We start from the raw sequence: 25,783 nt of genomic DNA, 5'->3' as shown, positions 1-25,783 counted from the left end.
GGGCCCCGCGGCCGTCGCTGCGCCTGCGCGCCGCCATTTTGCACAGGGGAGCGGTCCCTTCAAAACCCGCTGGGCGACAAAGCGCAGAGGAGCAGCCGTGTGGTGTGGGGATGGCCGGGGCTCCCGGGCAGGGGTGGACGGTCGGGAGGGGCTCCCTTGTGGCGGTGCGGAGGGGCTGTGCTGCTTTGGGTGCTTCTTTTTCCTGCGTTGTCTGATTTTCTGTGAGGAAAAGGGAGTCGGGGGTATCCGCCGCGGCCGGGCCTTGCCCGTGCGGGCCCGCCCTGCCTGTCCTGGGGGTGTTGTGTGAGAAGGGGCCCCGAAGGGTCTCTGTGCCGGTGGCCGTGCCCTCGGGCCGGTGCCTAGCCCGGCTCCTCGGCTTTCCAGGGAAAACCATGCGGGCTTTGGAAGAGCTGCTCCCCACTGGGCCTTTTTCATGTAAATCCTTATGCTGCTGTTGCATGATAGCGCTTGTATGCTTGCAATATTGGATATAACAAAGCTATTAATCTCTGTTCCTTGTTACAGCAGCTATTTCCTTAACAGATTTCTCAAGTGGTGTTTTACCCATAGGGACGAAATGAACCGTTAGGGTTTTTTTCAGTGACCTTCGCCATTCAGATTACAGCATTGGAACAAGCCTGTGCTTCCCACTCTTCAATTTACAGGTTGTGGGGTTACAAAGGCAGCTTGGATTAGGTTGACTAAATTGCATAGATAAGACAACTCTCAGTGCTCCCATGTGGCTTGTAAAATTCTTTTGCTGTGTGTACTCATTCTGGTTATGTAAAATATCTGCGAGGATAATGTTTCCTTCTCTTGGTACATTGAGTTGTTAGTCTTTCATACTATCTGAGCTACTTTTATTTATGGTGTTGTCCATGAATGCTACTCTTCTGTGCTGGTTCTGAAATGGAAAGCTATGATACTTCTGTGTGTCTCTGCTGAATTGTATGTTTGGTGACAAACGTCAGTAATTTCTACATGAAATATTGTTCTTGCAAAAGAAGGATATTGAGGCTCTTCTAGAACTAGTGAGGAGCTTGGTTTTCTTGCTCTTGTTAAGTATATTTTTTCTACTACTGAAGCTTCAATATACAAGAAGCTTTCTCTATTATCTTTTTTTTCTAGAGCCTTTATCTTCTGCCTTTTACTTTACTAGGGGTGCTGCATGTACATGACAAACTTATTCGAAATGCAGCAAGTTGAATAGCTAAATAGTGTATTTTTAGGAAAAAATAATAAAATTACATAACAAAAGTGAGAATTCCTAGCTACATTACAGTTTGAGAAGATGTTTTGGTGCAGATGATCACTTGCAGTTTTGTTTCTTTTTCCATTTAGACTGATTAAAAAGATGAGTGACAATTCTAGCAGAAATTTGGATAAAAACCATGACAAGCTCAATAAAAGAAAGCAGTGCCTGCTCTCCTGATTCAACAGTATCTTCTCTTTTAACAAGCTGTAGCATTGACAGCAATAACCCATACTCAAACAGTTTGATTCACTACAAGGACAAGCTTTACAGCTCTGCATCTGAGGCTTTGGAGGCTTATATTGAAGACTTCGATTTAAGTCTTACATCTTCAGAAATAAGCACTGGAAAAATCTGCATATGTCAGAGCACTCCCAAACAAGTTAAGTTTTCAAAGCATCATGCCAAAGAAAAACATGGTATGTTTCCTGCAAATATGCCTTTTAATAAGTTTTAGTGTTTGTTGTTCTTCTGTTTTTTCATTGCCAATGGTACTGCATCTCCTTGTCTCACAGCAGGTGTGTCTTGAAAAAAAACTCCCTGTTTCCTTTCCAGAGTAAGTGACATCAGAATCTAATTAACTGAATGAGTTCCTTTAAACACTGCTATGTTTTAGAACAAGATTTGCCTCTTATCTATTGATTTTTATGGAATCTACTCTTCTTTCTGAAGTCTAACCCAGCTGTGTAACAGACATGAGTTTGAATTGGCTTTTGTCATTATTAGTTAGCTTGAATATATAAATATTTAATTGGTTGTTATATGAACTTCTATGAGAAGATCTAGAGCAGATAACTCTGCTTGAGCAAATTTATATTGCAAATGCTTTGTCCGTTACATCTAAAATAACAAAGTTCCAAGTACAGGCAAACTTTGTACCTGAAAAAGGATGTTTGCTGGGTTGCATTGGCGTGGACAGTTATGGTAGTATATTGTGTAATTCAGGGCTTCTTTTCCTTTGCTGTAGCCTTCCTCTAGCTTCACACCTTTCTTTTCTTTCTCTTATCAAGACAGCTATTTTTCTGTGCTTAGCTTTTGGTTTATATTTTTCTAATACAAACCATCTACTTAATTTTAACTGATGTCCTGAACAAAAATAAGCATTCTCGTTATACTGAAATTGAGAAACTGTTCTATGAAAGATATCATCTGCTCATATTTTACTCTGAAATTTCTCTGTTGCTGTTCTTTGCAGAAGTCTCATTAGCTTTGTTCACATATTAGCTGATCTGCATGTATGTTATAATAGTCTGTAACATATAGATTTCACTTACTGATATTAAGTGAAAGTGAGGAAAAAACCCCTTCCAGGTAGTAGCTGAGGAGAACCTATTTTAATGAATCAAAGTGCCTCACAGTTTCTGTAAGAGGAAAAAAAGGATTTAATGCTATAATTTTTCCCTGAAAAACTGTAAAGTCAAATCTTATATAGCATGCAAGTTTCTATAGAATCACAAAATGTGTCTATAGGCCCATTATCTGCCTACTTGCCCTTCAAGCTATTGCTTTTAGCCATCTTTTTCTCTAGTAAAAGTGCATAATTTACAATATGGGGAAGTCATCCCTAACGTTACTGTGTTGCTACTAGGACTGAAATACTTAAAGACATACTTGCAAAATGTACAATTCTGAATATGCAACTGAAAATAGACTGTAGAATGTTGATTTCTTGTTTCTCTTAAAGGAGGAAATTAAATACTCAAACTGTAAATGTTTTGTACAATAAAAGCAGGGCTATCTTTTGACAGGTAAAGTTTTTAGCAAGCTTCTGATTAGAAATGAAACCACTCTTGTAAGAACTGTAATTCAGTACCCCTGGTAAATAACATCTTTCAACTTTAAATTATTACTTCATGTTGGATCTTAAAAATGTATCCTTTTGGTATGCTTGAAGTTTTGCAATTCATGTAAAATATCTTTGTTTTTCAGTGTTGGATGATTTTAATCAGCTCATAGGATTGGGTTCTCTTGCTTCACCCTGTAGAAGGCAGACTGAATGTGACCCAGACTTGATTAGTCTTGCGACGGATGATCTGTTAGCATCCCCAGCAGATGGGTCGCTGCCCTTTGTCCAGCGTAGCCCTTTTAAATCAAGGCATCAAAGTAGCAAGCGGAACAGACAGTCACTTCAAACATCTTTCTGCCCTTGCCAAACCTCATCTCTCAATGCCGAAAGCTGTTTCAGTCTCCAGGAGAACAGGAAAGCTGTTGCTCACCAGAATCCACATGATGACTTCAGCAAGAAGAAATGCAATGTGTGTACACCCGACAGATACGGTTCTGTCTCCTCTAAAGCAAGTTCAAGACCCTTGTTTTTTGAAGAAAACTCCAGCACTTTACCTGTTAAGAATTATCCAAGGTGGCTTACCAGTCATAAGTCTGACTTAAGTGTATCAGGGATAAGTAGTATTCCCAGTTTTCACTACCCAGTCTGGCTTAAGAGCCTTTTTTCTGATTCAACTAAAGAAAGTGATGGTCAATGTTTTAATACACAAGGCAAAGCTTCCTCTTCTCAAACTTTTGAGATCCTGAAAAAAAGACATTCTGTAGGTAAAGACAGTTCTAATTTTTTTGAACAAAACGGTTGCCTGGATCCAAGAGGTGATAACAAAGTAGAAGAAAGTTGCAACTGTGACAGTCCAGATGCATGCTTCTCACTTGGTAACTCATTTTTGAGACATACTAAAAAGCTGTCTGGAGGTAAGTATATTTCATATAATTTGCTTTTTAATTTTGAGGGTATGTGTATAAAGACATACATTTTTTTTTAAAGCAACACTTATGTTAGCCTGGCTGCACTGTACAGTAGATTTATTCACTCCCATCTCAGACAAATGACTCAAAGCACTTAGTAGTAGTTGTCCAAGTTAAACAGTTTTTATACTGTAAATCTTCATATATCAATCAATACTTAAGCATTTATTTTACAGCAAAGTATTTATTACAGTGGCATATTTATACCTTACTGCAAGATAATGGCAGTAATTCTGTAAATATTAATAGAATTTCAAGCATTGTATTAAATTACATTAAGTGTAATTATGTAAACACATAATGAAAATGCATAAATAATCTTGAATGCTGCATTGGGGGAGAGAGATTCCTAAATATAGTGCAAATCAACCCACCAAATTGGTTAAAAAAATGCCATTTATTGTCCAGTCTTTTTCTCTGCTTTACACAGCTGGTGGGAGATATTTGTAACCCATATATTTAGGTTATCCAATGCCTTCAGTTTACATAAAGGCTTTCTTTAGGAATCTCCTGTGTAACTACTCTTTGCAGCAGGCCATTGCTCTTCAGAAGCAGGGAGGTCCTCCCATCGTTAAGCACTATCTTTATATTATGAAATATCAGCAAGATTTGCTTTGATATGAGAGATGAACATTTCAAAGTGTTAATTACCTTTATTCATTTAAAAAAAATTTTCATTGGTATGCAAAGCAGAAATACTGATCTCTCCCTTCTTCTGAGAGGTTATATATAAAAACTAAGTTAAAATGTTGTTTATGTTGTGAATTCAAAGCAATAAAGTGCTGGATATACAAATGTCTGCAAATACCTTTCTAATATGTGTGTATGATGAACTTTAAATACGAGGTTATATCTTTTTTCACGCAGAAAATTTTACCAATCATGAGCAGGCTAGGTATAGAAAAAATATGAGAATGTGTCTTGTCACTTTGCTTGTCTCAAACTATTTTTAAATGAGTCCTGTACGTTATGTGATTTGCATGTATGTGTTGCATGATTTCTCTCCCAGGTGTCTGTAAAAACAGCTGTTAGAAAAACCTGTACAAAATAATAAGAAAACTAGCCTAAGAACTTACAGTATTAATCTTTATAATCATGTTGTGAATTAATATTAATTATATTTTCTATAGCATGAAAACACATTAAAAACATTAAATAATCTTGAATGCTGCATATCATATCTGTTTTACGTAAGTTAGGAAAATAAATGCTTGATTACCTTACATACTGTCCTGGCTAGAACCTTGCAGGTGCCATTTGGTACTGGTGATTTTCATGCCATACTGCAACACCAGAATAACCAAAAGAGTTGTATTTGGGCTATATTCTGTAAGATATTTTCAGTGCTAATTCATCTGTAGTAATTTTCTTTGAGTATTACATAAAATTAAAAGTAATGTGGAAATAATGCCCTTGAAGAGGCTTGGACACATTGTGTCTTTGTTTTTTAGACGACCCCCCTGAGCTGCTTACCTTGAAGGCTGACAGAGCTCTGGAGAGTTCAACGGAAGATTTGTCAAATACTGTGGAAAATGATGGCAGTCCTTCTACAACAGATATACTAGGAGCAGAAAGGTCATGGGAAAATGCTCCAGGTGCTTGGTAAGTCAATGTTTATTTGTGACTAATTTGTTCATGAAAATGCATAATGTATTTAATTGCTTTTGTATATAGGTTACAAGTAATGGTGATGTACCATGTGCATAAAGAAAGGATTTAGTATTAGATTTCTTGCTAGTGCTAAATCTTTGATACTTCAAGGCCAGGATATTGGTGCACTGCTTTCCCTTTCTCATAGACTTGCAAAGACAATATTTATTGTTGCCTTTTAGTAATATCTTTGCATATAAATGATATACAAGAAATATTTATTTCAAGAGAAAATTATTTAGTCGAGCTTAAATTGACAGATTTATTAGTTTATGGTAATAGTTTATGAAAAACAAGTTAATAGTGGGAAGTCCATTTTTTTTAAAAAAAAAAAGCAATGTGGCCTTGGGAATTTCTGCAACAGTCTTGGGAGCGATATTTTAGTTGTTCAGGAACTGAAAGGTTATTTCACAGGACCAGAGAGTGCTAAAAATCAATACTAGAATTTCCTACGGTTCTTAAGATGAAGCTGGGTGTATGTGGTTGTGGGTGTTGTCTGTCAGTTTCCCTTTACCCCAGGAGATTTTCATAGAATCTTCATGGTTGGAAAGGACCTTTGAGATTACGGCTTAACCTTGCCTTTTTTTAGTTGATTTTTGTGGCTACCCATGTTCTGATTATACTGGCAAAACTGGAAACAATAGTTGCATGTATGTCTCACATACACCAAAGTGCTGACAGGACTACTCAGTGCCCCCCTTGGTGTTGCAGGGATGCAATATATCTGGTTTCATCATAATAACTATATCCTAAAACAATTATTTTGGTTTATAAACCTCCTCTTATTCTCAATTGCATGTTTCATGTTGGTTTAGCAAGCCACCAGTGCCTGTGTGTTGTGAGGACTACGCTGTGAGCTGTGAGGGTCTACCATTCCCCAAGGCAGATATCATACATAAGTTCTTGGAAGACTGTTTAAATGACAAAAATAAGGTTAGTAAAATTGAATATTTATTTCTGAGTGCCCAAAATATGTAAGGCTAGTAAATATTAGAGGGGGGAATACCTGTAAATTGGTTTTCCTTCTATGATATATCAAGTAGAAAGTCTAACTGTGGAACACTAGTTGTATTTGAGCATGATGAATTCATACAGTTATTAAATCCTATAATCTAACCCTTGGTCATAACTAAGCATCTAACTATAAAATGCTTTGCTTAGTAATAGCTTGACTTTTAATGCTCCATGTTTTGGTTAAATAATAACTTTCCTGCCTCAAGCAAAGGAAGAATTCTTTTTGTTATTGATGTATTAAAGAGTACTAATTTCCTAGCCTGGCTGATGTACTATTGGGTAGGAGTCAAGTTCAAGAGGTAAATTAAGTAATATATTTCATGTCATTTTTGCTGTTGCACTGGAATTGGATTGTGGGTTAAATTTCTCTTGATTATTCACTATTTTATTCCCATTCTTACATATTAATTGCTTTCTTGGCAATCTTAATATTGTTCTGTCTTTCATTTTGATTATAGGAACCTTTTATCCTTTGCTCAGCCAGGGAGATGAGCACTGAGCCCAGTATTCTACTTGAAAGTCATACTGTTAATTCATGTATCTTTCCTTTACTTTCTGCCCTATTGTCTTTGACTCTTAATTGCTCCAAAATTCTGTTTTCCCACCCTGTGGTAAACAGAGCATTACCCTTTAGGTTTTTCCACTGTGGCGCATACTTCTGTTTCCCTAAGGAGTTAATTGACACAAAACCTAATGATGTGCATGAGTAATTAAATTATTCTGTCTGGTGAATGTTGCTTCACTGTATTTCATCCTTCATTCTTCCTGTTCTCTTGGTACTGTTAGGTCATCAGACTTTTCTAGGTTATCACAAATTTTTGTCACCTTGAGTTAATTTGCTTTTTTGATTATAGAATGAGCAGATATCTAGATGCTAATTATATGAATAGATCTATGTTTATCATTAAGGAGGCTTACTTGCTCTGTCAGTTATGAAATGTTGTAACATGTTCCAGCACTGCTGTCATAGCATTACAAGGACTGACAGTCTAAATATTCTTGAATTATTTTACATGAGCCGGCGCTGAGGCCTTTCTGTGGTGCTTCACATCTTCCTAATGATGTGTGTATTTACGGTGATTTCACAGACCATACAGTGGCATAAATTAAGATGAACCAGTGTAACATCATGTATCTACAACTTATAAATTGACCTTTGAAGAACAGGGAGAGGGAAACTCATAGAAATTAGCCTTTAACTTGTTTCGGTTTACGTGCACTGCAGTAGCAACAGATTCTTTGAGTTTTTGTTTAGGAAAATACCTTTTCTGGAGGTCATCATCACAGACCCCTTGAAGCTTTGAAGCTAATGTTGTTTAAACTTCAAGCAATTCAGGGAAGTTCAAGCCAGAATGCAACTGCTGAGCAAAGGGAAGAGTTTGAAACAGTGAGTAGTCAGTTTCCTTATGTTATATCTTGTTATATGTGTACATTTGTGAAAAAAATGTCCTTTTTATAGGCTTGGTTTCCAGTCATCTTAGAGCACTGCCAACAGATTCATTCCATTTGCATCAGGAGCATGTGCTGTGCCCTGAGTCCCCTGTGTCTTGCTGCTGTTGCAAACTGGAGGCTCCGTGCCACCGTATGCTGCGGTCTCCCCTCTTGGCAGGGACACTGCGTGGCAAGTCGGTAACTCGGCAGTGGCCTTCGCGGTGCTGCAGAAAGCACTACTTGTAACCAGGAGATGGCGACGTTTCAGGCAAACCAGCCCGAAGAGAGCAGACCGTGCTGTTCTCTGCTGCTCTAGCAATAGCAGAGTTCTGCAAAAGTTGTTGCCTGATAATATCCCCGTTAATCCTAGGCTTTCAGGGGCATGTGCAAAATTTTTAAAAAAACATTTTAAAAATGCTTGAGAGAGTGTATTTGAGAATGCTCTATCCTTGCCTCTTTCGGCATCAGTGAGTTGGTATTTTGTGGCACTCTTGTTTCAAAATGACTTCATAGATTTTTATTACCTCTTTTTACCTTTTTTGTGATGCTGCTTGCATACGGTTCTTAAGCCCTATGTCCTATACTCAGTAGTGAATGAAATGCTCCATGAATATCTGGATTGGGCAGGCTAGGTCAGTGGGCTGACAGGAACCTTATGAAATTAAACAGGGGCAAATGCAAGGCCTTGCACCTGGGAAGGATGAAACCCTTGCAGCAATACAGGCTGGGGACTGCCAGGATAGGGCCACAGCACTTGTTTGAGCTGAGAGAATTGGGCTTGTGATGGCTGGAGAAGAGGAGGTTTTGGGGGACCTAATAGAACCCTTCCTGTGCCAATGAGGAGGGTATCAAGGAGAGTCTTCATAGTGGTACATGGTGGAAGGATGAGAAATAGGCATAAAGTGAACGAGGAGGTTCGCGCTGGACACTGTGAGAAACTTTTTAACCCTGAAAACAGCCAAGCACTAGAGGAAACTGTTCAGGATGGGTTGTGCCATCCTCATCCTTGGAGGTTTTCAAGATTTGACAGGATAAAGCCCTGAGCAACCTGCTGTAACCTCATAGCTGCTTCTGCTTTGGGGAGGAGCCCACCTTCTGAGGTCCCTCCCAACCTGAATTACTTTGTGATGCTGTAAAGTTGTTGGTAACACTTTCCAATACAACGTGCTATAAAAATTCCATGTTTTCTGTCATATTCAGCTACTTTTCCTTCCTTCTGTTAACATGGGGTTTTTTTGTTTTTAAGGTTTCTGAAAAAGCAGAGGCTGAATTAAACCTGTGTGACAGTGAGATAATTCCTCTTACTAATTCTATTCAGAAGTAAGTGACCATTGATTCTTCTGACTTTTCACTGCTTTCAAAAAAAAATGCAGAAAAGGAATGATAAATTAGCTGAGAGAGTTGTCATGTGATCTGAAAGTTTTGTTAAGAATAAGCTACTAGTGAATAAATAAAAACATGATAGTTCATGGAGCAGAAAAATGTCTAGTGAATGGTTGCAGACATGTAGTCCGTAAATAAACATTTGTATTTCATCTATATCCATAGGTTAATTACTGCTACATGTAGATGGACTTTACAAACTTCTCCAATTCTGATTTTTTTTTAATCCAGGACAAAATATTTTCTTACTTTTTTCACTACAGTGGAGAAAATAATTGCTAGAAAACATATTTCATTAACGAAGTCAGCTGATTCCTACTGAGCAATTATAAGTGACTAATGAAATAATAAGTTTGAGAAAAGGCAGAATAGAAAACAAGGTTTTACTACGTATAACGTTTGTTTCAGCAAAACTCAGTGTTGCAGTATAGTTTTATACTGTACTGTACAACTAAAAGACTTTTTTAAATTTAAAAAAACAGTAACTTTTAGTATTGATACGCTATTTTGACATAATGTTTTGTGGTGTTTAACATCCTGTGCTCAATACCCATTTCATAATAATTTAATAGAAACTGGGTGTGAGGACCTGTATTTGAAAAGACTTATTTAAAATTTCAGTTCAAGTGTTTAATCTTTTTTAAAAAAATCTTAGTGTAGTTTATAATTTCTAAAACAGAATAAGTGGAACAGTTAGACACAGATGTAAAGTGCATATAATACCATTCAAACTGTTAAGATGTTTGTAAGAAATCAACCTCATTTTGTGTTAAGTGTAAATAGTAGTATATACACTGTTGTTAAAGCCTTCATTTTTCCTAATCTAGGGCTTTACACCATTTGTCGTGTCTTAAAAGACTTGTTGAAGATAACAGTAATGAACAAGAGCAGACTGATGATCATGAAGAAGATAAACAAGAAAAAGGATAATCTGTGAAGCTGATATCTAAGAATATTTTAATGTTGTGTAATTTAATTTGTCAGCCTGACCACTGCCCAGATTTTTTTTGAAAGCTGAACCAGTGCATGTTCTCAATGTTGTGTTCAGTATTTCTGTACATACCTGTTCTTTTCATTAATTACTTCAAAGCTTAATTGAGTGTTAGTGCTTCCAGGAGGATCTAACAATACGTGACAAGAGATACTGCTTTTTAAAAGAATATTTAATTAAAATAATGTGAACATTTTCATGGAAGAATCTCTGTGTGTTTATAAAAACTTAGAAAAAAAACCTGAACTATTTGGCCAATTCTAGTCATCACTTCATTCCATGCCCTGTTAGAAACGGGGAGCTCAATACTGTGTGTGAAGTTAAGCAGCAAGGTTTAGCAATAATATAATTACATAATATTTCCAGTGCTGTTTTGTTCTAGCAGGACTTGAGTTGATGTAATTGTATGTGCCTTGTTCCCTGACCACAAATTTACCAAATATATTGTATCAAAGTGTCTGAAGTCCTAGTGAAGCCTGGCTCTTTGGGGAGAGAAGGCACTTGTTTAGAGGCATTCTGCTTAGGAGCACAGAATGCGTTACAGCTGAACGGATCCAGCAGCTCATTCTCGCTGTTACTGGGAAGTCCTAATCTCCTGTCCTTTTTCCTTGGCTTGCTTCTTAGCTTGAGAGCATATAAAATCCTTCAGTGGGTTTATAGGCAGAGAAGTAACAGAATATTTTATTGTTTTTCAGCATAGTTGAATAGAATTAGCTCATGAAAGCCACTGATAAGCACTGGAAGTTGTGCAGGGGAGAAAGGAGTAGGACTTGCCCCCTTTGGCAACAGCAAATTGAGAGACAAAGAGAAAAGCTGTAAGTAGCAGTTTGAGTTGGGAATTGAAATATATTGACAGAATGTTTTGGAAGAAACCTTTTGTACCTCTTCTGGGGCTTATGTAATGCAGCCTAGCATTTTGTGCTGTCAGTAAGCAAAATATGTATGGCAACATGCCTTTCTAGTGAACTATTTCCTTTTAATCTGGATATTTTTAGGTACACCTGAGAAAGCAGGTGTGTCTGAGCATGTACTGATTTGGAGAAATGCAATAGAAACCAGAAGAAAAAGTAGAAGGAAGATGAGCTATGTATTTCTCTCATCTTCCTGTTACAAATTAGTAAGCAGAGATAATAAATGACTTCATTGACTGATTGCCATGGCATCACGAGAACATAGGTCATAAGTAATACGTAATAATGCCTTTCAGACAGATTTTATGGTCTTAGAATCATAGAATTGTCTAGGTTGGAAGGGACCTTTAAGATCGAGTCCAACTATCAACCTAACACTGCCAAAACCAGCACTAACCCATGTGCCTCAGCACCATGTCTGCCTGTCTTCTAAATACCTCCAGGGATGGCGATTCCACAGGTTCCCTGGGCAGCCTCTTCCAATGCTTGATAACTGTTTTGGTGAAGACATTTTTCCTAATATCCATCCTAAACCACAAATGCAGAGAGCTAGATCTGAAATCAGAGTACAGAAGATGAAATTTCTCCTTCATTTTCATCACACGTGTCTGGGTGTGGACCACAATGAATTTGCTCTGCTTTTGAGCTACTCTGGATGCTGTGTGTGGGCAGTTAACCGTAGCGTGTGTAGATTTATTCCTCCAGGTGTACAGCTACTCCTTGGGGTGCTGGTAGCACAAGCAAGGTGGACTCAAAACAAGACTTGATGCCCTGAGAGTACTTGGAGGTCATACCACGCTCATCCAGCTTGCAGGGGTGCATGGGACAAATATAAAGCACTCCCTGCTCCCTTAGAACTTCCCCTGATGTTCGGGCAGAGCTTGTTTGCTATCTAGAAACTCTTTTTCACTCTTTCCCCCTTAAGGAGTCCTCATACCTGTCCGTATTTGTGAGATTCCTCGTTTTGTGGAGCTTTTTTTAGTAGCCTTCAGATTTTTTTCCTTTAACAGTTTAATATACTTTGGAGAATTTCAGCACAACTTATTTCTGGGGTTTTATGGCACACAGACCTAGGTAACAACTAAAAGTATCGTTGACATTATTGAATATTTGTATTTACTAACTTCTATATTGGCCAGGTCTGAAAGGCTTTGATCATGGATAAGGACCACTGCGTGAGGTACTGTACTGCACAGGATGAAAGTACCTTAAGCATGTGAAACTAAACAAATGAGCGATGCTTTCTAGTTGTAAATTGGTAGCAACTCAAATAAGGATAGAATTAAAAAAAAAAATCAAAACACAATAAACCAACATTAGCCAGTAAGTGGAGACAACTGGTTTCACATCAAGATTTCTTTTTTTAAATGCTATCAATATTTTTCCAGCCATTAAAGAGTATTTTAAAGAGGGATTCGATCCATTATATATCAATAGAAAAAAGTAACTTTTTGGTTGTATATGCGGGTCAGTTCTTGCAATTATAGCTGGAATTCAGTTTGCCTATAATTAGAATGAAGAAATTGCCACTCAGGAAAAATAACAGAATATGTAAATTGTCACATCCAAGATGTCAGTGAGATTCTTATCCTGGAGGCTAGATCAGAGGAAAGGGATTTTATTGAACTACAGTCTTCCAAAGCGACAGTGGGAAAAGCAAAAAGGCAGGCAGAAAGAGAGAGACCAGGATTTGGAGGAAATACTAAAATAAAATAGCAGGACTAGATAGAAGGAAAGTCACTATTTCTTGGCAAGGTACAAGAACTGTTTGCTAAGGATGTGCACGAGTGTTTGTGATCCTCTGTATTTGCATATACAGGAAAGCTTTTACGAGTAGGGCACTTCCTGAATTACAGCGTATATATACCAGTAAAACGGAGCTGAGGGAAGTAAAGGCTTTGATGAAGACAAGTGGAGTGCTCTTAAATCTTGTGAAGATCCTGTCTGTGGTAAGACTGTGGCTTTGCATGGGGGGAGGAAAATAGATGGGATTTCTCTCTTGGGGATTTTTGCCCTTTAAAGGCTTAATGAGAACGTCCATTGTCATACTGGTTTTGAAATGGAATGACTGGATGCTGCAGTTATCTTTTCCTCTGTAACGATCCATTTGTATTAGCAAATCTCTCTGCAACGCAGTATTTTATTCACACTGACAAAAAATGGTGCTGATATAGGAAAACTTTATTTCAGGCTCCAGATATCATGAAGACTAACAGTGCTGCCAGCCGAGGGTTAATTTGGCTAGACTTTATACCTGTTTTAGGCTGAAAAAAAAGGATCTGAAAAACTGCAAACCCCAAGCTCACGTGTTATCAACCTACTAATTATTTTCCTATGTAACTCTGACATGGCCAGAACGGTTGTATTTGTTAAGAGATGAGACTCATTTGTTAAGAGATGAATCCACAAGGGATGCTTATGGATTCTCTCAGATGTATACGTATCTGGAATTGTGAAACCCTTGAAAATCACGATGTGTATTTTCTTTCTTGTTGGTTTTGGATTCTGTGATCTGCCATGGTTTTTAATTTTTGTGTCCTCACTCAAAATATTTGGTCAACTTTACACTTGGTAGGTCTCTCACTGTGCAGAGAGAATTGCTGTTCAAAGGGAAAATGAGAAAAACTTTATGTTAATTCTAATGGACCTGATTGATCCTGCCGATTTGAATGGCTGAGCTTTCACAGCTCTTCCAGAACAGAAAAGAAAGGACTGCTGAGTAGAGATGGGCTCTCTCTCATAAGGAAAAACAAGTGCTTCTTTAAGTTTAGGCTTACCAACTTAGGAAGGAAGACCTGAAACTAGAATTAATGGGAACTGATGACAAAAGAATGTGTTATCAGTGGAAAGGTGACCAGAGGCATAATAACCATGGATACAGGGGTTTTATAAAAAGGATTGAAGCAATATGGAAAACAGGATAGTGAATCTGACTGCTTAATATTTAAGATATCTATGCTGGTGCAGGCTGTATGGAAACCGAATGGAAGAATGTATAAGGTTCTATACAAAGTTGTGATTTAGGCAATGTAAATGTTTACTTGGTGGGATATTTCATTTGTTAATGGATTAATACAGAAAAAAAGTAGAGGTGGCTCCTGAAGAAAAGGGGAGGGATGATAGGTTTCTCTGTGAATATTTACCTTTGTATTGAAGTCTAGATTATACCAGTGATAATCTGTTAAAAGTATCTTTATGATAATAAGAGGGGAAAAAAAAAACACCTGAGTGCTGTTATGTTGAGGACCTACCATTAAGGTACCAAACCAAGAAGGACAAGATGGAAAGAACATTTTTGTAAACACCTGACAGAACAATTTGCCTTGAGGAGGTACTAGTTAACCAAATATTTGTTGGGAAAAATAAATTGAATACAGAGTATCCAGGGTATTTTTAGACTAGGATGATATCAGGTGAAGGCTAATACAAGAATTCTGTTACAACGTTTTCAAGATTATTAGAGGAAGAATAGAAAAAAGCAACTATACAAGAAATTCAAAGATCTGTTTGACAAATCCTATGAAAAAAGTCTAGGGAAAAGGTGCTCAGGAGTTTGGCAGTTCATAAAAATACATATATTTAAGATATAATTTCTGGATATCCTAATATGGAACAGTGAAACTAAATGTAATATGTCTTGTAGTCCTCAATGGTCTTCAAGAAGGAAGCATAACGGAAATAGCTAGAATTGCCCGTAAAGATGAGTCATCTTGGACCTTTGTGTTTTTTGGGAACTCCAAAACACAAAAATGAGAGGCAAGGAGGAAAAGTTGTCAAAGATAATAAAATATCCCAAGAGTTCCTTATTGCTTACAACAATAAACAGTAAATCCCTTACTGATATAAGGGAGGACCAAGGAACATTTTGGTCCGTGACCGCCCTGCAGGGAGTAATAAACGGTGTCAGTGAAAGTATAATGTTTACTTACAACATCAACGGCAAGGGGTGGTGGCTAAAGCTCAGATTACGACAGGGATGATGTGATGGATGGGTCTTGCGCAAGCTGCCTGTGTTCAGTGGACTATGTCTGCCAGCATTAACACTAAGCTATCTTCCAGTTACCAGGAACATTTAGAACTCAGTCCCGTCCCATAGTGGTCTAGAAACAGGACTAGCAAAGGAACTTGTAACAAAAAGTCAGCTAAACAATAGCAAGGAATTATAGGGCAATGAAGCTTAACGTCCATTTCCTAGAAGTTCAGAAGTACATCATCGAACATGGAATATATCAAGGAAATGAGGAGGGGGAAAAAAAGAGCGAGGTCATTACACACACTGGGCACTACACAAGCCTACTTTCCTTTTGATGACTGGGTAGCAGCATTTAACACTTGGGTGCCTCAAAATAAGGAATCACACCGTCTATATTAAATTATTTTTAGGGATGTGTGAAGATGGGTGGAAAACAGTAGTTGGAGAGCAGTTACAAATGAAGTCTATTGCTATTCTTTATTTTCACAATGTGGTGGAGTTAGAGAAGTGGCTGAAATGATCGTGGAGATAGAAGAGCTGCCCAACAGGCAGAGACTAAAAAGGCTGGGACCTTCAGCTGGAGAGTGGAACGTGTTTTTGATGTTGCTCAAATCCCACGCTACAGAAACGTGGGAGGCCTTAAAGGAGATGTGTTTAGGACTGAGAAGTGCTCTTTGATTTAATCTGCAAGCAGTAAACTGAGGAGATCAGGGAGTATCAGCAGGTTCAGAAAAGACTTGGACAAAGCCATGGAGTTTTTCATAGAATTAAATCTAAAGGGAGGGGGCTATTCCCTCTAGCATCTCTCATCCAACAGTTACGTCCGCTTGTGAAACATGAAAGGTATAACCTGGAAATAGTTGCCAGGCTATGCTCTCCCTTATCATTTCCTACAGTCCTGTTGGAGAAAAAATACTGGGCTGGATGTCCTGTTGGTCTGGCCTCCTAGGGCATTTCCTTAGCTCCAGGGCGGAGGGGTAAAATGTAACGGTTCTGTTGCAGCAAAAGTGATTTAGGCTTGTGAAAACCTTTTTAACAATAATTATATGTAAGCAGGCAAAGGCGTTGCCAAAGAAGTTCTGGAACCTCAACCGTTTTTGTGGTTGTCAAAGTAGGTTACGCAACCAGCCAAAAGTGGAATTTAAATAGACTAGGTCCTTAGCACAGGTAAAGGAACTAGATAACCTCTGCTTTTTTTTGCCCCAACTATTTGCTGGCTCAGATTCTATCTCACTGTTATGTTGCGGTTTAGGGCTGATGTGATACGTGAATAATATTAAATCCGAATGTGGAAATTGTCTGACCCTTCTGTTGTAATTTAGTGAAGAAGAGTTTTTTTGTATTGCATCACGTTTCTGCACAGCAGTGCTGCGCTCAATACCATTAGTGTTTGAGTCACTTCCCTGGCCTCTGTAACATAACTGAGCACATATCGGAATTAACATTCTTTTGTTTCGATGTTTCATTTGTCTTCTCTGAACTAATCTATTTCAGCTTTACTAAATGGATAACCAGGCATTTGAAATGCATGGCGAGAGCGTACAAAGTTCTTCAAAAGGAAAAGAGTGGCCAAAGAAAGAGGTACCAGTCATTTTCTTTTACAGCGCTATCAAAACATTATTAACACAGTCAGTCTGAAGATTAAACCTTTATTTTGTAATATGACCTAATCCTATACTATGAAGAAAATAAAAGCTCTAAAGGGCTACAGCTGCCAAGGTCCTAAAATGCATAGTTCTGTGTGCACTAGCTAAGGTCTGAATTGTAAGGCATAATTCCCTGGCCCCACTTCAGTGAATAGCTAAATTCTTTATCCTGTAACTACTGGACAAAGTAATTATCTTTGGAGGATTCCCCATTGATTTTAACAGAAAGAGCTACTTAAAAGCTCATCTTGTGGTAAGGTTTAGTATCTCTACTGAGTTACACAGTAACACCTTAGAGTACTGTTTCATCTTTTCTTTTCTTTTTTTTTTTGCCCTTGAGAAAAGTAATTCTCCGTAATTTTCCCATTAAAGTTTTTGCTTCTTGGGATTTGAATTAACTTCATGTAATAAGAGCTGGCATATCACTCATCCTTACGACGTAACTCGCTCCACGCAGTCATGCTGAGGTTGTGTGTTCCGTGCTAGTTATTACTGTGTAATATGTACAGCATTCTTTCGACTTTAAAAATAATTATTCAGTTGGTGCCACTGCTGTGAAAATGCTGTAAATTAAAGGTCCTTCAAATCTGGAAAACGGGGATTTCGAATGCATTAACTATAAAGCCTTGTTCTCGGATGAGACTCTGCGGTCTGAGTACTACTGTTGTGATATTTAATTGAACACAAGCGTTAAAAAGGGAGTCATTTGAACTGAAGAAAAGACTATTAACGGATAGAATAGGGTGATATTTTGAGCACTTTTCTGCTGGCAAGAGAAATGTATTTGCAAAGAGCTTTTGTCAAATAGATTAATGAAAAAGATCGTTTTGTTAAAATCACCAAGTAATCTTCAATTTTTTTCATTTCTGACTATCCAGCTTAAGAAATCAACACTCATAGCTCATTTTCAGGTGATCACCGCCTGAAAAATCAGGCTTTTAAAGGCGGATCGAGCTGTGCACCCAGAATCAGTAAAGAGTTTTCAAATTTGGGCCAGAGAATGCAGTTTCTTCATCTGAAGCTGCAACTTCAGCAGCAAAAAAGGTTAAGGGACAGGCAACACTGAAAATCCTTCCAAGCCGATGCTTCATGGTCCCAGAAGTGTCTTGGCCTTCCATAAAGAACTTGTGTGCTCCTGCATACCCAGCTGTTCTCCCCTTCACCCTCTTCCAGAGGCCTGAACGTCCACAAAGGAAATTTTCAGTAAAGAAATGATGTTAGTACAGGTGCAATTTCCCCATTCTGGCCTGTCTCCCCCACTGCCAGGGAGCTGGGCATGTGAGATGTGACCTAAAGCAGAGGCAGCGTTTCTGCCCTGTACGTTGATGCTCCAGGTCTTCAGTGTTTTGTGATATAGAATAGAAACAGCGATGAAAAAAATCTTTAAGCAATTGTAAGACTCCAGGATGCTGAAAACATGCTTTTACTTGATGAAATAATGAAAGGACAGCAACAATCTGACAACATACTCTATAAGGTTTCCCTGTACTGGGCCCAGTAATTTTGCATACTGTTTTGATTACAAGCAAAACTGTCTCCTGTGTGTTTGATCTGATAAAGCTTTCTTTTTTGTTTGGGGGGGCTTTTTATGAATTTCAGGAAAGAAAGAACAGCTGGTCCCTGATGAAAGTCTTCCTAGTTTGTCTGTTGGCCTGTGTTATCACCACCGTGATAGGAGTGCTGACCCTGTCCTTGGTCTATGTGAATCACGCTCCCTTTAGGAGAGAGACGGATGTTAAAGATGATGGAGCATCTTCCCCAAAACCAGATGAAAAAAATGTGGACATCAAATTCCAGTTCCTGAATCACTTGGGGAAGTCAAAGGTAAATTGTTCATCTTGTGCAATGATATTCTAGCATCATATATAGAAGTTTAATGAATTTCACCTAATTATTTTTTAAGCAGTTGGAACCTGTTATCCAGGCTTCTTTTATAATCCATGGGGAGAGACACAAACTTCTGACAGCATTTCACTCGGATTCCTAACAGATGTAGGAGGTGGTACGGATCTCTGGAGTGCCTCTTGGAGAGCTGAATAATTGCTCCAGCAAATTGGGCTTGCAAGACAAGGCGACCATTTCACGTGTGATTCTGAAATTACAGAGTATGAAATGCTGAGAAACAAAACTAGAAAGATCGAATCGTAGTATAAGCGGAGTAGCATGCTAAGCTTTCTGTTCTTAGGACTGGATTCAAACAAATTCTTAAGTTGCAAGAAAAAATGAACTCCATGACCTTGTTTCAGTGAACTAAAATGATTTGTTCAGCGATGTGATGAAGCCCTAGGAATTGTGTGGGTTTTGTTTAGGTGTATTTTGATTCTTATAGAAAAGTATCCTTTAACTAAACTCTACAGACATACTCCATCTTCCAAATATATCCTTGTATAAAAAATAATTCCTAACTAATTTTTGCTTTTCAAAGGTTAGATTAGCTAGTAGGGCACTATAAACTGACACCAGCCATTCTGGTACTCTTCCATCTTAGGTTTAACTATGTAATTCAATTTCAAACAAAAATTGTTTTTAAGAATGGAAAGAAAAGTGTTTAACCTTTTTTTTTATGCCTCTCCATATGCCTTTCCTCAGTGCAAAATGATTCTTTCAAGCACAAAACATGTTCTAGAGGCAGTAGAAATCCTGGGAAAGGAATAGTTTCAGATGCAAATAGTTTGGAACTGTCGAAATTCAGGATTTTCCTGAATGTCTCACTCAGGAAACGTTCTAAATGTTTTGAATCTGAAAGTTGAAGCGTATATGTAACTGATTTCCCAAATCAAAGTCCAGAATGACATAAAAAGAGGAGGAGCGGATAATTTTGTTCTTGACATCACTGTTTATCTCTTTTGTAGAAAAAAAATATTACTACATCGTGACATGAGGAAGTATGTAAAGGATTGTGGAAAGCAACTAAAATACATACAGAGAGAATCCTTATTGAGCAAAGGGATAGATCCCTTCAGTACTGCCCAGACCAAGAATTTTCTAAAATGTTTTTGGAATGTTTGTTCACCACTGTCCACAATTCACACAGTTCTCCTCTCTCACTAACTTTACAGATACATAAGTACCCAGGTGGTGAAATTCAGTGGGCGAGATACAGGAACGATGTAAATGAATATCAAAGTGATGAAGAAATGGAATTCGGAAAAAGTATCAATAACCATCGCTCCAAAATGACTTTTGGAACCTTACGGATCAAGAGCAAAGGGCTTCGGGCTCCCCACTGGCATTTCAATGCCAATGAACACGGCTACCTGCTACAGGTATTATCTCATTATTTCAGCTTTCCCAATTGCTTTTGCAATTTAAAGCATCATGTATATATAGAAGATGTACGTATGTTAAAAAAATTACATATACATCATATAAAAATGTTAACAGGTAATAAAAGCAGAATTACATTGATTCATGTATGACATCAGTTTTCTTGCTTGAAATAACATTTTCAAATGGAGATGCTTGAAATAGGCTGTTTAATATTGTTACTTGCAAAGATTACTCCGTTGTCCTTGGAGTAAGGCATTCCACAACCACCTGGTCCTCTCTCCAGCCGTTTTGGACAATGATGACTCCTTTATAGCTGTTCACTGCCTCTTTAATGACAAATGGTTTAAGTATGAGCAACGTGTATTTGTCACGTGTTCCTTAAACCTTCTACAATTTTGTCACTCCAAATGCTATTCTGGATTTAAGTTCACAAAGGCTTGTTAGAGAATGCATCAGGATCCGTTTTCTCCTAACAGCCTTCAGCTTATTTGAATTACTGATTTGCCGCATACGGATTAAATGAGAAAGTTTTATTACTATCGTTAAGCTCTGATTATGTTACAGGGTACTGCCTGGATTGGAGTAATTGGTGCAGACGACAGTGTGGTGACCACATACAATGTCACGGCTGGTCAAGTGATCTTCTTCCCTAGAAACACTGTGCACTGGATAAAGAATGTAGGATCAGAAGACTGTTTGTTCTTGCTGTTTTTCACAACGCATGAAGAACTTCAGACCTTGGATGTAGATGACGCGTTCTTCTCCACCCCAGAGGATATAGCAGCTAGAGCATTAAAGGTCTGTATGATGGGACAGCCAGCCTCTATCAGTCTTCTGCACGTTAACGTGGCAGTCCAGGCTCTATATTTCTTGGAGACGATCCTCCCTACTTACACATGTCCTTTGTGTAACACTCTGCCACCCTGCGTGTTCCTTTATACACAAGGAGAAACAAATGATGGTGCTCTCTCCGAGAAACTTTTTCTCCTCCACTCTTCACATTTATCCCCAGTTCATGGAGGCTCCTCCATATTTCTAAGGGTGGAAGGGAAAATAACATACTGAGGCCCAAAGGCAATTTCCCAATAGCCCCTTCATGAATTCTGTGGCATGAGAACATCTCATGGGAAACTATAGATAAATCCATCTCCTTGTTAAAATGGATTTTATTTGAACTCTGACTAGTTGGCAACGTCCCACGAGCAAGAATACGGCCACAGAATTTCTGCTGAGTCTGAGAAATTTGCATGTTTAAACCACAGAATGCTGATAGACCTTCCCACCCTGAAACAGTTTTATGGGAGTGAGATCAAGTTTCCCTTCTGCTCCAAATCTCTGTGGTAATGGAGAAGGAAGGGCAGAGCAAAGCAGCAAAATAGAGTATTGACAGGGCGAGGCAATTAAAGAGATGAGGTGCGTCCACAGGGCAGAATTTTTCTACCGCCAGGTATTAAGGTGGGATAGTCAATGAAGCAACATTTTAATTCCGCAGTTTGCTGTGTATCTGTCAACGTAATACGCATTGTGTGTCCCGCAGCCACAAGGTGGAGTTAACTTCATCCGAACTTTCAAGAAACAAGAAGAAGATCAAGCAGTTAACCTCCCACCAAACTTAGACGAGCTTGTGAAAAATGCCACCTATGTGCAGTCTCCGGACAACCTTGTATGGCAGTACTTCTACAATCTCAAAGGTATCCAGCTGAGAACTTTGTATGTAAGAGCTCTCTGTTTCTAGGGAGGGAGAGGAGGGGATCTGTAATCGATTGGCGGAAACAGGAGTCAAAAAGTATATGAAGAAGGAGATAAAATGAAAAATGTATTGATAATATGTCCCCTTACTGCCCTTTGAAACTGTATAACCTGATTCTTATCTCAAAGTAGTTTCCCCTTTTGATTTTAGTGTTTCTATCTGCAACAGTGGGTATGAGAGCAGAATGCCAGGAAGCAGCAGGGCATGAGCTAAATACTTCCCAGCTCAAGGTTCTCTACTGATGTATGAAAGCAGGACTGGTGTGTTCCCTGCTGCACTTAAGTTAAGCAATAACCTAAATTTTCATTCAGAAATTAAAATCTAATAGACCAGGGAGCCCTGCAGCAGATTAGCTGGAGAGTGACTGGTGCTGAGCTTCTTAGCATATCTTGCGTTTGCATATGAAACCTCAATGAATAAACACTTTAACGTATACCTAATTATGTCCTCCCTTTTCTTGTGGAAATACAACTTCATAGACAGCATTGACCCATATTCACTGTTTGGTTTATCACCCTTTGAATTAAACAACCCTCTGTACAGTCTGGATCTAGCGATTATCAGTGAGCACCTAATAAACAGAGATGGCAAAACTGAATTCCAAGTAGCATAGTCTATCCAAGAAGCTAGAAAAAGCAAACATAGGTCCAGAGCTCCACACACACCTGAGGGGGGTCATAAGAAATAGATTTGGGACAAAAATCTTGGCACTCGGACCAAAATGTTCTTCTGCATTTGCAGTACTTTATTGTACGTCAGGGTTAACATGAATTAATATCTTGAAAGTTAGCATGTTCTTTAAGCGTATTGTTATTGACAGCAATTTGGGATGGAAAAAAATCTGGTTGGAATTCTTCCTTGTGGTTATCTGACTACCGAAAAATACAGTAAAGGAGACTGCACAGTGTCTAGTGCATGAAGGACAGATAAGCTAAACGGGCTTTATTTTTGCTTCCAGAGGCTCGTAAGACTCGAGGCCTCAAGTTTAGTACGCAGCAATGACTTGAAGCTGTTAACCAAACCTTGTTGGAAACGCTCATTTAGCTGTCTTTGTTTTAGGGTCAGCAGAATATCCTTTTCCAGGAGGAGTCTTCCAGTGGGCTCGCTACCGCATAAACGGCACTGGATTAAATGAAACAGAAAAAATCTTCAGTGAGTCGCTGAACAAGGTATGGGCTCTCAATCGGACACGGTAGCTATTTAAACATAAGGCACGGGATGCAATTTGTGTGGGTTCATCACCGCTTCGTCGTGTGTAACGGGGACGTAGCAAACTTGGCTGGTTTTCTGAACGTTTTTGTTCTGCTTTGCAGCATGAAAATACCCTTACCTTAGCAACTCTCCGGATATTCAGCAACGGGCTGGGGCAGCCTCATTTCCACTTCAACGCTAACGAGATGGGTTATGTCATTAGCGGCTGCGGACAGGTAATTTGGTACATCGGTGAGGGATAAGTCGGCGGAGTTTAGGCTGTAAAACAATTACAGACCAAAGAGCTGATTCCCGGCCCTGATTAATAATGCTGTAATCAGCAGCATTACAAAACTTCCCGCGTCCACATTTTCCTGCTCCACGCAAAATTTTGCGCTCGGTTACATTTGCAGAATCTTGCCTAGTCAAAGTGGAGTTACACAAAGAGCAGAATTTGTCCGTTTTCTTAAGTCGCTCAGCAAAATCGGCCATGCTTATTAGAGAAACCGCCACTCTCCTGAACTCTGGGAGTACGGAATAAAAAAGGCAATACTTTTGATTTAGCGCCTCTGAGGAACAGACAAGTAGAGAAAATTTCCGCGAGTGTTAAGATTTCGAGTACAGGATTTTATTATATATGTTTTTCACCAAGTACAAAGATGGAACGATGAGACTCCAATAACGTAAGGACTTCCCATGTTCTTACTCGGGAATTTGCCTGAGACCCCTCTGCCTTTTTGGAGCCTCAGTGAAAGCGCCGATGCTACGCCGGCCGATTTCCGTGCAGCGCTGGGACCGTCACCCTGTATTTATCCAGTAAAAGCACGCTGAAAACGGCCGTTGTTGAATATCGCTGCTTTACTTTGCAATAGGTTGGAGTTATTCTCTCCGGAGTCACCTCCAACTTCAACATTGGCATTGGAGACGTCATATTTTTCCCCGTTGGAACCCAACATTATATCAAGAGCGTCTGTGACGAGGATTTGCTTTTAGTTCTAGCCTACAGTACGGGAAACCAGGTGAGAATTCTTCCGGGCAAGGGGAGTAGAAACGTGTTCAGCCGTACAGAATCTCATGCTTTTCTCACGCACGTAAGCTTTATGCTTCGGTGGACACCTTTTCAAAATAAACTCTAAGAATACATCAGGTACGCTGCCAGTGCAAATTCCCTCCCGGTGTGAATGGTTGGCACCACTATCAGAACCAGCCACACCTATCAGAACTCCGTACGCGGAAACAGAGGTGGGGAAGGCAAAGAAAAGGTCTGTGGCAGGGTGTGACGTGCTCCCGTGTGTGTGTGTAAGAGAGATGGAATTCAAACCGTGTTTGTGCACGACGTACTGCTGGTGTCTGAGAGACGGAGGTTGGCCTGGCCTGGCCAGGCTGAGGGGCTTCACAGACCGAGCACCCGCAAAAGGGAGAGATCTTCCTAAGCCTCGAACAAATCCATATCCCAGGAGCCAGAGCAAGGGTGTATTTATCTCAGGTTACATGTATCCAGTGATCTTGACAGCCCACTTGTCGTTAGTTGTATATTTTAATTAATTTTCATCTTGGATTTGAGGTGCACTGCAGTATTCCGTATTATTAATATAATACGGAAGGGATCAGGTAGCTATGCTTATTCTTTTAAAAATATTGTCTTTTTCTTCACAGCTGGAAACCCTCCGTATGAAGGACTACTTCCACGGAACAGCAGATCACATCCTTGCTCAGCTTTTTTTCAAGGAACAGGCTGAGTTCAAGAAGTTCCCAAGGGCTGCCAAAAAATAACCTCTCTCAGCTGTCAATGGCTCCAAGAATTGTTCCTGATCGCCGTGTTTCTAGCAGCGCGTTTTGGTGCCTTTCTTGCTGTTTATCCAGAGGGGACATTCAGGGAAAAAAAGAAGAATTTGGGGTTATTCATTGTAAAAAGTCATTTTCTGTTTCTATTTTTATAATGTTTTATTTATAGCACAATGTAATATGATTGTATATTAAAGTAATTCCTGCCGTTACAATGGCCTTTTGCTCTGTATAACGTCCGTTATCCCACTGTATCTCTTCCCTGGAGTTTACATCCGTTTTCCGCCGCGTGGCAGATCAGGTCTGTGGTAGGCACCCGCGCTTCCCATGCAGAAGGCGGGGAGAAATAAGCCCAACAACCTGGGCCAAAAAGACGCAAAGATGATTTCCCAGACTTGCATTTACGCCGTTTTCTTGTGACCCTCAGGTTCCCGTTCCTTCTTGGCTATTTTTTTAATTACAGCCGAGAGGATGGCTGCAACAGGGGGGCAAGGTCTAGTTGGAGATGTCCCTGCTCACCGCAGGGTTGGACGAGGTGGCCTTTAAAGGTCCCTTCCAACCCAAACCATTCTATAATTCATTTCTTATCAAGGCTTTTGGTAGTCCCCTGGCTATTCTTTAATCTGGCTGAAGGTCCTCCTCCTCTTCAGATTTACCAGTTCGGGGCAAACCTCCCATCACCTCGGGGTGCTCCACCTGCCGGCGCTGCCATGCTGCCCGTCCTGCTGAGTTGTCCCAGCCCTATGCAGGTGCCCGCACCAACGTCTTCTCCAATCCCAGCC

At 39.3% G+C, this 25,783-nt stretch overlaps 1 protein-coding gene across 11 annotated transcripts; it reads left to right on the top strand.

The window, feature by feature from the left end:
* Positions 1–53: 53 nt before the first annotated feature.
* Positions 54–25,192, top strand: CWH18orf54 (chromosome W C18orf54 homolog). Of its 11 annotated transcripts, XM_054184465.1 has the most exons (18): positions 171–1,671; positions 1,768–1,808; positions 3,182–3,952; positions 5,458–5,608; positions 6,472–6,589; positions 7,926–8,057; positions 9,348–9,421; positions 11,171–11,290; positions 13,206–13,335; positions 16,854–16,940; positions 18,605–18,829; positions 20,065–20,271; positions 20,840–21,073; positions 21,813–21,966; positions 23,085–23,194; positions 23,339–23,452; positions 24,089–24,235; positions 24,873–25,192. In XM_054184465.1, the coding sequence occupies exons 10-18, from the start codon at positions 16,863–16,865 to the stop codon at positions 24,987–24,989; spliced, it is 1,386 nt and encodes a 461-aa protein (XP_054040440.1). In that variant the 5' UTR covers positions 171–1,671; positions 1,768–1,808; positions 3,182–3,952; positions 5,458–5,608; positions 6,472–6,589; positions 7,926–8,057; positions 9,348–9,421; positions 11,171–11,290; positions 13,206–13,335; positions 16,854–16,862; the 3' UTR covers positions 24,990–25,192. The 11 variants fall into 11 exon arrangements, 9 of the variants coding, with proteins under 9 accessions (XP_054040438.1, XP_054040437.1, XP_054040435.1 ...); XM_054184463.1 differs by lacking the exons at positions 1,768–1,808; positions 11,171–11,290; positions 13,206–13,335; ... (7 more) ...; positions 24,089–24,235; positions 24,873–25,192 and adding exons at positions 54–104; positions 10,312–11,157 and having other exon boundaries at positions 1,342–1,671; XM_054184462.1 differs by lacking the exons at positions 1,768–1,808; positions 11,171–11,290; positions 13,206–13,335; ... (7 more) ...; positions 24,089–24,235; positions 24,873–25,192 and adding exons at positions 58–140; positions 10,312–11,157 and having other exon boundaries at positions 1,342–1,671.
* Positions 25,193–25,783: the final 591 nt, after the last annotated feature.

This window comes from Rissa tridactyla, chromosome W (genome assembly GCF_028500815.1).
Source record: "Rissa tridactyla isolate bRisTri1 chromosome W, bRisTri1.patW.cur.20221130, whole genome shotgun sequence".
Classification (NCBI taxonomy): domain Eukaryota; kingdom Metazoa; phylum Chordata; class Aves; order Charadriiformes; family Laridae; genus Rissa; species Rissa tridactyla.
This window is presented reverse-complemented; position numbering and strand designations above follow the sequence as displayed.

Excerpts from the sequence above, each read along its gene's own strand:
- CWH18orf54 (XM_054184463.1), top strand. The coding sequence starts at position 1,392 with ATGACAAGCTCAATAAAAGAAAGCAGTGCCTGCTCTCCTGATTCAACA. Across the intron at positions 1,672-3,181 it reads TCATGCCAAAGAAAAACATG|TGTTGGATGATTTTAATCAG; the intron begins GTATGTTTCCTG and ends TTTGTTTTTCAG. Across the intron at positions 8,058-9,347 it reads AAAGGGAAGAGTTTGAAACA|GTTTCTGAAAAAGCAGAGGC; the intron begins GTGAGTAGTCAG and ends TTTGTTTTTAAG.